General features: G+C 46.6%; 1 protein-coding gene across 5 annotated transcripts in view; it reads left to right on the forward strand.

Moving 5' to 3' along the window:
• arhgap23a (Rho GTPase activating protein 23a) overlaps positions 1-14,176 on the forward strand; it is a 55,650-nt gene that overhangs the window by 11,156 nt on the left and 30,318 nt on the right. For 3 of the 5 annotated variants that reach the window (XM_062407943.1, XM_062407945.1, XM_062407944.1), the window contains exon 1: positions 7,743-9,041. The exons of 1 other annotated variant lie outside the window; for it this stretch is intronic. In XM_062407943.1, coding sequence (XP_062263927.1) covers positions 8,796-9,041 — 246 coding nt within the window. In that variant the 5' untranslated portion in view covers positions 7,743-8,795. Of the gene's footprint in view, positions 1-7,742; positions 9,042-14,176 lie in introns of those variants that run through there. One more of the 5 variants, XM_062407948.1, reaches the window with a different exon arrangement.

Consider the following 14,176-nt stretch of genomic DNA (forward strand, 5'->3'; position numbering starts at 1 on the left):
TCAATACCTATTCGCTGTAGATAAAAGTGTCCGGGATGCAGAGAGCTGCGTCCTGTGGAAAGTCTCCAACAACCAATTAAAAGAGCAGCATCAGGTCCAATGTTTGCCGAGGGTTTAAGGACCCACATTCACTTCCATTAGGCCGGCTCCCTGCACCAGGAGGTATATGACAGAAAATAACCAAATACATTTTAAAAACCATTTCTATTGAATCATATCAGGTGCATTGTATGAGTAACCTATCATTACCTAATTAAATTATGTTTAGCATGTTCAAATAGGCTTTTTGGTCTCAGAACATTGGAGGCGCCCCGTATCAACAAGCCGCCGCTGATTTGGCGCCCACTTTACATCGTGATTGCTCAGTGGACTTTTCTCTCTACCTTTATTTCATTCCCCCTGTGTTTGAAAACATGTGCCATCCTCCCCATGTTTGAACGATTATCACGTCTCCTCCCTTTCGACGATGCCCGCCTTTTTTTTTTTTTTCTTTTGTACCCCACCTTCGAATGTTGCCACCGAACAATTTTGGCTCCTGCAGTGGTCGAACAAGTCGTGCAAAATGTTCTCGATTTAGCAGAAAACTCGACCTCAGTATCAACCTCAAAAATCCAGTATTTGGTCGTGCTGTAGTTTGGGTGTTGATCCGTTCGTGTTAAGAGATGTTTCCTTCTGATCCTCACGGTTGCTTGTGCTGTAAACACTTAATTTTGGAAACTACTTTTTTCTTTTTTTAGACCAGAGGGGTATCTTTGATTATAGCGAGAGCTCGTGCTGTTTACATAAAGACATGTTGCTGCTGTGGTGGGTGCAGACGCCTCGGAGGCAGATATCTGATCGAACCATAACAAACAACAGTTGCGATTGGAGGATAAACATGGGAACATTGTGTGGAATGTAGACAATTGTTCATAATTCTAAAAGATTCAGCTTCTTTGGATTTTTTTGTGACCTGAACATAAAGCTGAAGAAACTCCCTGCTAATTAGATTGAATGGGAGCAGCCTCCCTCCACTTAGTGTTCTGGGAAATGGGTTTAGCTGTGGGTTTCTCTCTCTCGCTCTCTCTCGCTCTCTCTCGCTCTTTCTCTTTCAAACACACACACACACACGTTTACAGTTGGATCACGTATGTCATGGACGATTAAACTTTGACGAGCTTTATAAAACAGGGTCAAATATCTCATATATGCAACAGATGCAACTCCAACACACACAAACACACACATGCACACATGAACACGAACACGAGTCTAATTAATAATTCATTAACATGCCAAGACTCCCCTGAATGTGGAGCTGCACGCATGGCAGCGTATGTGTGCTAATGTGTTCTCGGCCATGCACTCGAGTCCGTCGGCATCAGTTTGTTGCACTAAATTCACAGAGTCGAAGAATCCCAGTCACAGATGATAGCGAGGCGCAGAGGAGATGTATCGGAGGTAACTGGAGCGAATCTGCGAGTAAATATGTGTCACGTATACTGAAATGTATTAAAGCTCTGCTTCCTCCTCTTCCTCCTCTCTCTTCACCATCTGCTCCCTCCAACTTCTTTCCTATTGTTTCTGCTTTAAATCACTCGCTGCCCTCATTTTCTATCCTCACTAAGTTGACCCCTCCTCCCTGGTGTTCGCTTTCCAACATCTGTGAACCCCCCTCACCTCTCTCGATCTTTCTTTTTGCCCCCGCAGATGCATGGCTGGCTGGAGGGCTGACTCATGTATCCCACGTTCCCTTGGGGCCCTTGTAACGAGATGGACACATTCAGAATCCCCAGTTGGCCAATAACATTTTCGTGTTAAATTTCCCAAACGACGTGCTGTTGTGTCTCTTTATGTGGTTATTTATAGCTGGGGGATGGAAAAAATTTTATGAATGAATCCGTTAGTGTTTAGATGACATAAGATAAGACAGCAAAGTCCATTTAGTAGCTTATAATGTCATTAAATAATCAGAGATTATTATCAAATCTCAAAGTGCAAGGTGACATCTTCAGATTACGTTTGACAAAACCTTTAGAACTCAAAATCCATTTCTTTGTTGTTCTGGAGCTTTTGATCACATCATGTGACTTTCATCAGGACTGCAAATTCGCCCCGTTGTCATAGAATCATATGGTTCATTTACAAAGATTGAATAAAGCACCATCTCACATCTGAAAAGCTAGAACTAATAAAATAAGATACATTTTACTATCAATTTTCTAATCTATTATCTTTGCAGTGTGTGTGTGCTTACAACAGATGGGTTGTCAGAACATACAGCTTCATTGAGCTGAAACAAAAATTTACAAGGAAAATAGTGGGAAGTTGAGAGAAATGTTGTTGTTTACTGACCAAACAATCGCTTGATTAATCTACAAATATCAGATTTTTATCATGAAATGGTTCCCTGGCTGCAGCTCTAGTGATTTTTTTCAAAGCTGTGTAGTATAGATATCAGTGCCTTGGATTTGTGAAGTCGCTGACGTCAAGCTGGATGAAAAGTGAATGTATGTTTCCAATTGTTTGGGTCCAGCTAAGTGTTTCCATGCTGAGCCGGCTCACATGTTCTGACCTCATGTGGTTGCAATGTAACACTCGCACACATGTTAGCAGGCACATGTAAAGAATGCATACATAATGTTGTTAACTTTCCACTGGAGGAGCACATGGTCAGGTTGGTTGCCTGAAACGGCTTTAATCCTCCAGTCTGCAGGAGAGAGCCGTGCATTGTCGTTGTTGTTGTTGTTGTTGTTGTTATTGCTGTGTCAGTCTTGGCCAGTCAGTCGGGGAGGGAGGGGGCGGGGGGTAGAGGTGGAGGAAGGGAGGGAACAAGGGGGTTAGGGACCACCCAGCTGCCCTCAGCTGTGGGCCGATGGGACGGCCTGACCCTCACACGTTTCCTCCTCCTGCACCTGCTCTCGTCTCTGGACTTCTCGAGGGTGTTTCCGCCTCGGAGCACACGACAGGTGTGACCTCGCTGAGCCCCCCCCCCCCCCCCCACTGACTCTGATGTTTACCATTAGTACCTGACGCAAGAGAGCAGATAACAGCCTCCAGGTCGATGATGTGCACTCACTCCCCCTGCACACACACACACACACGTATACATGTCCTAATGCCAGCCACTGCATTAAATCCTCTTCAGTTATACAGTATGCGGCTGCACCCTGAGTCTCCACCCTTAGCTCTGTGTCCCAGTGCCCTCTGAGCTTTACCCCCCCCATCTGCCGGCAGACTCTTGAGTTGTAGCTGCCCTCTAGTGGCCGCCGGCTCCTCACTACACCAACAAAGCAGTCAAACAGGCCTATAGGTTCTGTGGCACAGGGGGGGGGGGGGGGGGATTTACCAGAGATTAAAGTTAAAATTAACCTGCTTATAACAACTGCGGCCTTTTGCACCTCAGCGTCTGCTTTTGTAGAATCCACTCTGACAGATTACTGGTAATGTCTGGTCTAGACGGAGAGATGGACTCTATCACTGGACAGCAGAGGTTTCCCAATGGGAGTCAAACATTTTAAAGAACAAAAGAAGAAAAGAGTTGAACAGGCATTTTATTCAGTTATTCGTGTAACTGATGAAGTGAATAGTTAAGTTAACTTTGACATTTTCATATTGGCATTAAAACTCAATGGAACCCATTCTCGCTTTATAGCTTGCACGCTTTTAAAATGAAATATTATCTACATCGGTTGGATCCCCAAGAGTTTGTCTTAACCTCACAAATAGTTTCATTTTCATTATAACGTCCAGTATTCCATAAAAAGCTGCAAAATATGTGAAACTAAGCATGAAAAGGTCTGTTTTTCATTATTTTATGTCCCATTACTCATCTCTCTGCCTCTCTAGCAAACCCTTTTTTTGGGGGGGGGGGGGGTTCTAACCACCGCTGTGTAGCCGGCATATTTTTGTGGTTGAGCTTGCATCACTTTTCATATAAAGCGGCAGTGCGATGACAGATAATTCACGTGGCCGCCCGCCGCTGCAGCACATGAAAACTCGGCACGCCGCAGGGCCGTGTCGTGCTGCTGTTACCAGCAGGGGACAGGATTCACACTCTGAGATGAGGACACTTCTACTCAGGAGTTTCCAGACTTCATCTTCTGGAGTTGATCAGCTTGCTCTTGGCTGTTTTCTTTCAGTCTGAAGGAGTTTTACGGAGAGTATCAAACCCAGCGTGTCCTGCACTGACCCTATCTGTGCCTTTTCTCACTCTGTGTTTAGAAGAGACAAAAAAAACAAGCCTTGGTTGTGTCTGCAGCCCGGTTTGTTTGTGACACGCCAATGAAAATCTCCCTCATCAGTTTGAAGCTCTTCACTCTTCTGCTTCCTGTGTATTTTCCTGCCCGACCTCAGCCTCCGTCTCCTCCTCGCCGCTCTCTGTGTTAATGTGCGGCTGCGGCACAAAGGAGAAAAACTTTGTTTTGTCTTGCGAAGCAGCAACAGTGGAAAAAAGGAGGGGAGGCTTCTGTGTGATAATCTGTTGGCCTGCGGTCGTGTTATGAGTATGAAGGGGATTAAAAACACATCACCAAACTAATCTGTCCGTTACGCCGACAACCGTGCTCTGCTATATCCTGCAGTACCTCCCTCGTTCCCTCCCTCGCCCCTTTTCCCTTTCCACTCGTGTTTGTTATCAGAGCGCGGAGGGGGCCCGGACAGGAGGCAACGAGGCATCGCTCCTCCGAGATTAGCGGCGCGTGTCAGGCCGTTGGTTTCCTGACATCAGGAACCTCGTGATGTCAGGTGGTGATAAAACAATTTGCTAATACGCTGTCTGCGGCCTCTCGAGGGTGCAGCACGTTTACTCAGGAATCAAACGGTCAGATAACAGAGGTATGCCTTGATGAGGTGCAATAAGGCCCACATGGATGTGCAGCCGCCTGCCTGCTCGGGCATGCTTCAGCCTACCAGTCGACAGCGTGGGTCACTGGTAGGAGGGCTGCTATTGTCACAGCTCCTCATGTGTGACTGTTTGTCCTCCATGTAAACTGTAACTCAAAGCCGTTTTTGTTCATTTCCCTTTTTGCTCCACCTCTCGTCTTTTGCCCCTCTTCACGCTCGTCCTCCTTTTATTTGTAAATGTCTCCATCGTTCATGAAAAAGGAGAAAGCGAGGAGAGCTGGACAGACAGAGGCCTTTTGTTTCCAAATTAGGCCCCGCTGCCGCCCTCCCTGCCAAAACCACTGTTATAGTGAAAAATGGTGATATGAAATCCCTGCTCAGATCCGCGCTGCCACCGTGAGTGTTTGTAGTTTCAGATATTAAACTCTGTGATCCAGCTGCTGTTCTCTGCACTGGCGGCCTGTGATCTCCTCACGGCTTCACACGGGTGTGGTCTTTTACTTACACATCTTCTCCCCCCCGGAGAAGAATAGGACCTCCTCCTCCTCCGCATCATCCTGTGCCCACCGGTGATCCGCTCGTCTCACCGCAGGGCGGTTCCGCCTGGCGGTGTGTCGGACCCAAAGCCCTGGTCTGAACCGCAGAGAGAAGAGAAACCCCCCACAGCCCCAGTCTTCTGACTTTATGAAGAGCCCTAATTACACAGTCGAGTGTATTTATACTCAGCTGTGACTCAGTGAGACATGTGGCGTGTGTTTGTGTGAGCGTGCGTGCACGGGAAGAACAGCTTTTGCGTTCACACGTCAATGCTGTGTTTGTGTGTGTGTGTGTGTGTGTATGTGTGTGTATTAGTGAAAGTGGGAGCTGACTCTATTTATTTTAACCAGGGTTGAAGCGGCCGTTAAATCCCCCTGAATTTAGTTTGTTCTTTTTACAGAAAAGGTCTTTAAAAGTGATATTGTGCAACTTCTTAATTCAGGGAGAACAACCACAAATGTGAAGTTTAATTCATAGAGCCATACATCACATGTACCTTTTAACTACAGCATTGTTTCATCATGAATGAGTTGTTGTAGATAAACACTGATTTTTATCCTAACAACATTTAAACACGTCGTCTCTGCCGGGAAACACGCTCATATTTTTTTGATATTCTTAATCAAGATTTTTACACCTTGGGGAGCAGTATTTACACTGAGCAGGCTCTCCAAAGTCTGAACAGACAAAACCCTAGTGATGTCGCTAGCTTACTCTTAATTGAAAAGCCTGAGTTAGAAACTGAGAACATGAAGCTTTGAATGGACAGGCATTAACCAGGCAGGAGGCGCTAATGAGAAGTACACTATCGAGCTGCATGGTGGGACGTGTAAGGTCAGTTTTGATGAGACCCTGCACAGTTTTTGTTGTTTTCTTGGACAAAAAACTAATTTCAAAGATGTATGTATATATATATGTGTAACAATTCTTCAATTTCTAATAACAATTAGACCTATGTTATATATTTTGTTGACTTCACTATCTAAAATGTTTCATACTATCTTCAAACCCAGAGAAATCAAAAAAATTTCAAAGTAACATACCGTTTTCTTGGGGGGGGGACTTATTTTAATTGCCTCACTTCTGCTTTACCTGTGGTTTTGCCCATCTCTGCTATAACTTCAGGGGCTAGCGACGTATGATGAAGGGAAAAAACGTTGCTGCTGAACAGTGAGCCAGTCGGTTGTTTTATTCTTCCTCTGTTATTCTTCACTCGTGAACGATCACGACTTTTCATTGCTGTTTGCTGCGTGACGCGAATAAAAGGTCTTAAAACTTACCTCATGATTTACACCTGAATGGTGTCAGGTAGATTTTCATCAGCAATGGTGATGGAGACAACAACTCCGCTTGTTTAGTTTTTTTACTATTTGAATTGACCCGTACCAGCCGAAATTACCTATTGTGTGTTTAAGTAGTATTTGTTGTCATCTTTATTGTCTAGGTAATCTTTTATTTGTATTTTTGCAAAACTACTATTTTCATAAAATAGGAATAAGTACCACAAATGTATTATGTTGTTATAATTTGTTCTCTGAGACGAAACGCTTTTCCTATAAACAAGAAATAGTAAGAAAATCAGACCAGTTCATAAAATGAAGGCTCACCCCATAAATCACTCTTTATGAGTAGCATCTATTCAAGCCTGCAGTGTTTGTTGTTGTAGGCAAAGCGCAGCATATCCAGAGGGTACGGTCTCTGTGAGGATGTCGGCCGGTCAAGTTGATACTTGTCCTCGCCGTGCGGCAGGTGAAACCAGTCTAACCTCACTGGTAACGGATGTGCTGCGTTTTTCTTCCCAACGGCGACGAGCACTGGAGGGAAAAGTCGTCGGCAACAACATGGTCACCTGTCTGCCGCTCTCGCGTGTATCCTGGACACCTGGCTGTTTGGTGAGAACTCTGCCGTGTGGGCGACCGGACGGTGGGGTGGTGGGGGGGAGGTTGGGGGGGGGAGGGGTCGCCTACATGGGAGATTTAGTGGCGTGGTGTTCGGATGTCACTGGGCTGAATCCTGGGAATATGAGTGTGTGTGTGTGTGTGTGAGCAAAAAGTGTGAGGGAGTACAGTTTTGATACCGAGGTCATGTTGACATCCAGTAGCAGCCGTTTTATTTTGAGAGCGCTCCTTCTCTCTCTCTCCCCCGGCTTGTTCCATGTTGTCCTCTCATTATCATCTTCCCTCCTCTGTATTTTCCCCTCCTAAAGCAAAAAAGACAGGCAGGGAACAGAGCAGCAAGGCAAATGTTTTCTTTTCTCTTTTGTGCTGGAAATTGGCCTCTTTCTCTCATTCTCTTTTTTATTTGTTGTTTGCCCCCCCCCCCCCCTCTGACTGGAGGGGTGGTGGGGGGGACGGCAGAGGCAGGGCTGGGTTTTGTGGAGTTTAGCGGCGGGATCACAGCTTTTCTCACTGGGTTTGTGTCTCCTACACACACAGAAACACAGACACACACACATGCAGCACATGTGCAGCCACCAGCCTTCCTCTTCACGCAGAGACTACAGTGGACTGAGCCTATCAGCAGCAGGCGACAGGGGACATCTCCATCTGGACTGTTAACTGCTGATGCCGGGCGCCACCACACGACACCCCAACCCCGACGTCTGGCCCCGGTGATGTCCAGCATCTTTTGGGGGGGATTGGACTACAGCGCAGCACAGTTTTGTTTGTTTGCTGAAGAGTGTTCGACCAGTTCATGCGGAGGCAGTGAGCGGTTGTTTGGAGAAGGGTTGAGTAACGAAAACCAGGAGGGAAGAGAAAGCAACAGAGAAAAAAGGAGAGAGAGAGGGAGGGATGAGATGTCCAATGCTTGCCGGGATAAAGACCTTGGGACCGAGATGAGAGCGAGATGAAGGGATTTGTTTGGCACTAGAGAGAGAGAGAGAGAGAGGGGGAGAGAGAGGGGGAGAGGGAGAGAGAGAGAGAGAGAGAGAGGGAGGGAGGGAGGAGAGTCAGAGGATCCAGCCCTCTGGGACAGTTTTGGGGGTGGACAGATTGGCTTTGTATGCAGAACATCACCGGACACCGACGGGAGGCACGCTGTCAGTTGTTCTCTGTGTGTGTCTGTAGTGAAACCAGACCTACCTCTGATCCCAGCGCCACACACGCTCCTCCATCTGCTGCCCAGGACCCTGCCTTCTGCTTCCGCCGGACTGAACCCCCTCGGAGAGCGAGTGTGTGTTCAGGGTCCGACTCCCGGAGGTCAGGAGTGACAGGCTGTGATATGGAACTTGTGGGATTAAACTTTCCGGTAACGGCGATGGCCTGGAGCCATGAGATGGAATGCACAGACGCTTGAGTCAATGACCGGAGGATCCCAGAGGAAGCTGCACTAGAACCAGTAACCCACCTCCCCCGTTTGGCTTGATTGTACCTTCAATATTTCAGCGTCTGAGACCGGGTGTGGTTACCTGAGTGTGTGTGTGTGAGCAGCTCATGTGGACAGAGAGGCATGCAGATCTGAGCAAACCCTGCGCCCCGATGCCCGCTGCTATGCTCCCTTGCCCTGCACCGGTCGGGTCTGACTGGAGCTTCCAGAACCCGGTGGGTGTGGATTGCAGCTCCCCCGAACCTCGCTGCATCTGGCTGGCGGTTCTGCGCGGCACCACGGGCCCTGTGCCAGCGCCGTCCCCACCACCCGTTATGGCTACTGGGCCCAGAAAAAGCTCTCTTCAGCCCAGGGTAAGGAGATGTCACTCATCTTCGTCTAGTGGTCGGAAGTGGAGTCCGAGACCCCTAGTCCATGGCTTGACTCGTTGATTCATGTACATAGGAGGATATGGAAAGTACATTTATTTTCTATTTTATAATATGTCCGAAAATAAGGCTCAGTTTATGTTTCCATAGTTCAATGAATCCTTTTTACAAATGCTTATTATACAAGTTCAAATCAATTCATCAAGGGTGTCAGGTTTTATTAGAATGCAGCAAATGCTCACACTGGAGAAGCAGGGATCTACAAATGTGTTTTACATGCTGCATCTGGGAAAACCATCATTGGGTTTCTGCCAAACTACTAATCAATCAATCAATCAATCGATCAGCCAATAATCACTAAGCAGCTAAATCCTGCTGCATTTACGCACTGAAATGATTCAGATTTATCGCTGTGGAAGAAGTGAGAGTGATAAACTGTGCAGAAACCGCTGTGTGCTGGATTTGTCAGTCACACACGTCAACATCAAGCATCCATGTAACTGTAGCCATTGTTTGAAGTGTGTTAACCACCCAGCTGTTGACAGATTCCTTTAACCGTTCAGTTGTTTCCCTGCTGACGGTTGTGTTGCCTTCAGGCTGTCTCAGTTTGGTGCTGGCAGCCTCTAGATTCCAGCAAACGCTTTGAGGTCACGTTGTCTGAAGATGCAGGATTAGATTATCGCCGTTTGAACTCCAAATTAGGAATATTACACCTTTTACATGTGGCTTTTTGGTTTGAGATTGTTTGGCAGATTTGACTTTGAGCCGAAGTTTGACAAAGGCATGGAAACCGTGGCTTGTGGCAAACAGCCTCCCACACAGACAGAAATCACAGGTTATGTTTTCGAGACTTAGCATTACTGTAAACAGGATGACACAAAAAACTACCGGACAGAGCAGCATGACATTTGGTGGAAGTATGTGGTGTAGGTCAAGAAACAACCCATTGCATTTTGGTGCAGATCCAGGATCTTCTTTTACCCTGTTGCCAGATATAAATTTAGATGATCGATAAATATGAGTGTGTGCAATTTGGTGTGGCTTGATTGAATTTAAATGGACTCTTGGGCGTTTGCGCTCTACTGCCTGACATTCTAGTTAGGCCTGTATATAATTTTTTAATGTAGAAGTTAAATAGCTTGTTGAATTACTCCTCATGTAATTTATTCAAAGACAAATCGAGCTCACACTATTTTCTTTGTACTGATGAAGATTTATGCTTTAAGTCATGATTTACACTTCTCTAAAAAGATGCATGGGTGAATTTCTTAGGCCACTATGCATGTGTATTGAAGCTGAGGTCGACTACACTACCATCCATTTTTATCTGCTACTTCATTGACACGTGTATTCCTGTACATGGGGCACGTCGGCCCTGTTCCTTCCTCTGAGGGGTTTCTAATTAGCTGCCGGAGATACATGAAGGAGGAAGAGGCCACGACAGTAAGTGCCCCCCCCCCCCCCAGATGCCCTCAGTATTCAGGGCATCGCTCCCCCGACACGATCTCACTGTACTCTGAGCGTTTCTGTGGAATATTACTTCCCTCTTTTTTTTCATTTCCTGATTCCTTACAGGGCCAACCCCCCCCCCCCCCCGCAACTCACTGACACAGTTAAAAAAAAACACACCACAATCGGGAATGTGAGTGTGTTTGTGTGTGTGGGGGGAGGAGGCTGTATGGACACAGCTGGGGCAAACACACACTGTACGCTGTTTATTCCACAAGGAGACTGAGATGTGTCAGAGGAAGGTTCATTGGAAGTGATGAGAAAAGATGTCCCCCTCTCCTGCTGATGGTGAAAAGTCTGCATCGGTACTAGCTCACCTCCGCATCCTCGCATCTTTCCATAGCGTGGTTTCTCTCCGTCTCCGCGTGGCACCATCACATGGATGATTTCTTAGTGCTGTGAATCTGTTGAAGTTGGAGAGCAGTATCGGCCTCGATCTTCTCCCCGTTTTTCGTGTTCCTGCAGGAAAATACCCTCACAGCTCAAATTCCTTGAATCAAATCTCACAGAAAAGAAGCTCCTCAGAAGCCACAGTGGGAAAAAGTGGAAGGTTTTGGTCGTTGATGGCACCATCCATCATTTGATACGTTTTTCTGTGGCACTTTTTCCTCTTAAAAGCAAAAGCAAGAGGATAAAAAGTCCCCATCCAGATTTACTCTGCCCACTGAGCTCCCAAGTCATCCTGTAAAAGTTATTCTGAAACTTCTCCTCCTCCTCCTCCTCCTCCTCCTCCTCCTCCTCCTCCTCCTCCTCCTCCTCGGGCTCGGATCTAAACCAGAGTCGCCAAGATGACTCACATGTATGAAATATTTTGCAGGCATCGTTGGCAGCGAGGCAGGTTTCAGTTAAACAAAGGGAGAGTACAATATGTTTTGCTCTTATAGTAGAAAACCCTGTTTAACCATCATTGCATCATCACCTGTTGGCCTTGTTGAACTGACAATGGGGTTTGACTGGTTTTTGAACACACACACTATATTGATGTTGACACAGAGCTGCGTGAGGCCACACACACACACACACACACAGGTCCACACGCATGGTTAATGAAATGTCTTGTTATGTAAAGTGCAGAGGGATGTACATTGTTTGAACTGTACGTGCTGCTCGACAGCAGGTTGGGGATTCTTCAGTTCGGGAGTTACAGCTGGATGTTATGGATCTCCTTCGCCTCACATAGGATGCATTTAGACCTGCAGCGGCGACGGAGCGCTCCATCCGAGTGGCCGGTGAGTCCAGGAGCTCTCAGGACGAGTGTGGTTCGACTGGCCGCCGTCCCCCCCCCCCCCTCTCGCACTCCCCCTCTTGGCAGTTCGGCTCAGGGCCGCGGGCGCAGACAGCTACGGCCGCCGGGATTAAAGGCTCGTCAGCATTTGTAACGGCCGTAAAGCTCCACTTTTCAAACAGGTTGCAGCTCTCAGCTGTTTAGAGGAGCATTATTGTTCTGCCCTGCTGGGGTTTTAGCAGGAGCCGGGCTCCCCCCCCCCCAGCCACCGCTGCATTCCTCTGTACTGCTTTACCCCTGGATGGAGTGAGGAGAGGAGTGTGTGTGTAGGCTTCATAAAATGTACACCGATGATTATAACTGCAGAATCATGTCCTATAGAGAAGCCACACACAGAGAAAATCTGTTTTAACTGTAGGTTGTCTGTCAACTTTACAACTGAGGCTGTGAAAGATTTACATTTCTAACACTGGATATTCTTCCCTCTGCTTGAGCCACTCATCTTTTGTCTTTTCATTCATGCATCTCAATGATATGCTCCTTAATTGAGATCAAAAGGAGGAATCACCACAGGGAAGAGCCTGCTGCTTTGTGTGTATGAGTATGAGTGTGTGTGTGTGCGTGTGTCCGAATACTCCACTTCACCACTCAAAGCGGGAAACAGTTGTGTGTCCTCTCAAGCTGTTTTGCATATTCATTTGTTTCCAATGGGTTGTATTTGCATGTGTTTAATTACACCCACAGGTGGTAATGAGATCCCTCAGGGCTTTGTGTGTGTGTTATCGTGAAGGACACCCGTATTTATTGTAATTAGCTTCTATAACTACTATAACTCTTAACTAACAGATTTCTGCCATTAAGCGTCTTCAAACGGAGAAATGCCCAGAGGAATGGCAGCATGTACCAAATGTCTCCTTTTCTCAACAAAACAAGAGCGAGGTTTCCCCTTGTCCGTGTCTCGAGCCTCCGTAGGAAGTCAAGTTTAGACCCAAAACCACAGAGAAAATTTCCAAGTGCCTTGTTGGTTTAACTGAATGTCCAACTGGCCAGAGCATTTCAGCAAGTTTGGATCATTTTCTTTGGTTTTGTTTTTGTTTGCAGACAAACCAGTTGCATGAAGGTGACAGGCAGGCGGAGGTGGTTCTCTAGGGTCAGGGGGGAAATGTTAACTGGGCAGAATGGCACTGCAGAAACGCACGTCCCACACAGTCCAGAGCGGCCGAGTGGGAAACGGTGCTGGCTCACAGACCCGGTCAGACCCCGTGTGTTTTGGGTAATCACAGGGTTTAGTATTCTCAGTGCTGGGAGGGGCCATGTGGTAGAAACCGGCGTGCTGGAGCCTGTCTCCACGCTGGAGCCCGATACTACTCCTCCACCTCTTCGTCCTCCTCATCCCTCTCCTCTCATTCACTCTCTCTCTGCTCCCTCCCTCCGCTGCCAGTTACAGTGTCTGTGTTTCAACTTGTCCGAGCCAAACCGCTCCCTCTGAGGAATTCACCCCATCTCTTCCTCCATTCACCCTCTTGTTCTTTCATTTCCTCTTTTTATTTTTCACTCTTGTCTTTTTTTGATTCTTCATTGTTTTAAATCAACACCCTGAACACTCCTCCGTCTTCCTCACGCACTTCTTTATGCTGCTCTCATGCCACATAATGGGCCTCACTGCTCGTAGCTTTGAAAGACATAGCTGGGGTTACTTTACATTGTTTAGACTCCCATACGAAGGATCAGGCTTTTAGTGTCACATAGATTTATGTATCTGAGTCCGCAAAATAAACACTTGCTATTGTATACACAGAATCTGCTTTTGATGCTTTTGAAAATAAGCACAATGTATTTTGCACACAAAGAAAATTACTCTGTTTTCTCCAACATTGCATTTTTCCAACTCAAACTTATTTTTAGTCTCTTTTTCCTGGGACGGAACACGAAAGTAGAGGAGGAGGAAAATGTGCGGTAAAATGTCAGAACAACCGTATTTCCATTACATTAAAAGGGGAGAAGGGAGGAGAGGTGAACGGAGGAGAATGGAAAGAAAGAAAAAGAGGAGTGAAGCAGTGGAAGTGCCTCCATGGCGGAGAGCAACAGAGGCTATATTTACAGGAGTGTCTGGTTATCCCGCTCTGCAACGCTACCCCACTTCCTGCCTCCAGTCCTGCCACTTCCTCTTGTTGTGTGGCCATGTACGGAGTCTGCCAGGTCATGTGTGTGTTTGTGTGTAGAAGGAAGTGAAATGTGGGGTTTGCATGTTTTTTCTTGGGCTGCTTGTAGTCTAGACGTGTTTTCTTTTGGGCCACTACTGTAAACCACATTAACGAACAGATTGTCACACTGCATTTCATGTTTGACTCATTAAACCAAAACAGAATATATAGTGTAGGAGATA

Source organism: Platichthys flesus, chromosome 16 (genome assembly GCF_949316205.1).
Source record: "Platichthys flesus chromosome 16, fPlaFle2.1, whole genome shotgun sequence".
Classification (NCBI taxonomy): Eukaryota; Metazoa; Chordata; class Actinopteri; order Pleuronectiformes; family Pleuronectidae; genus Platichthys; species Platichthys flesus.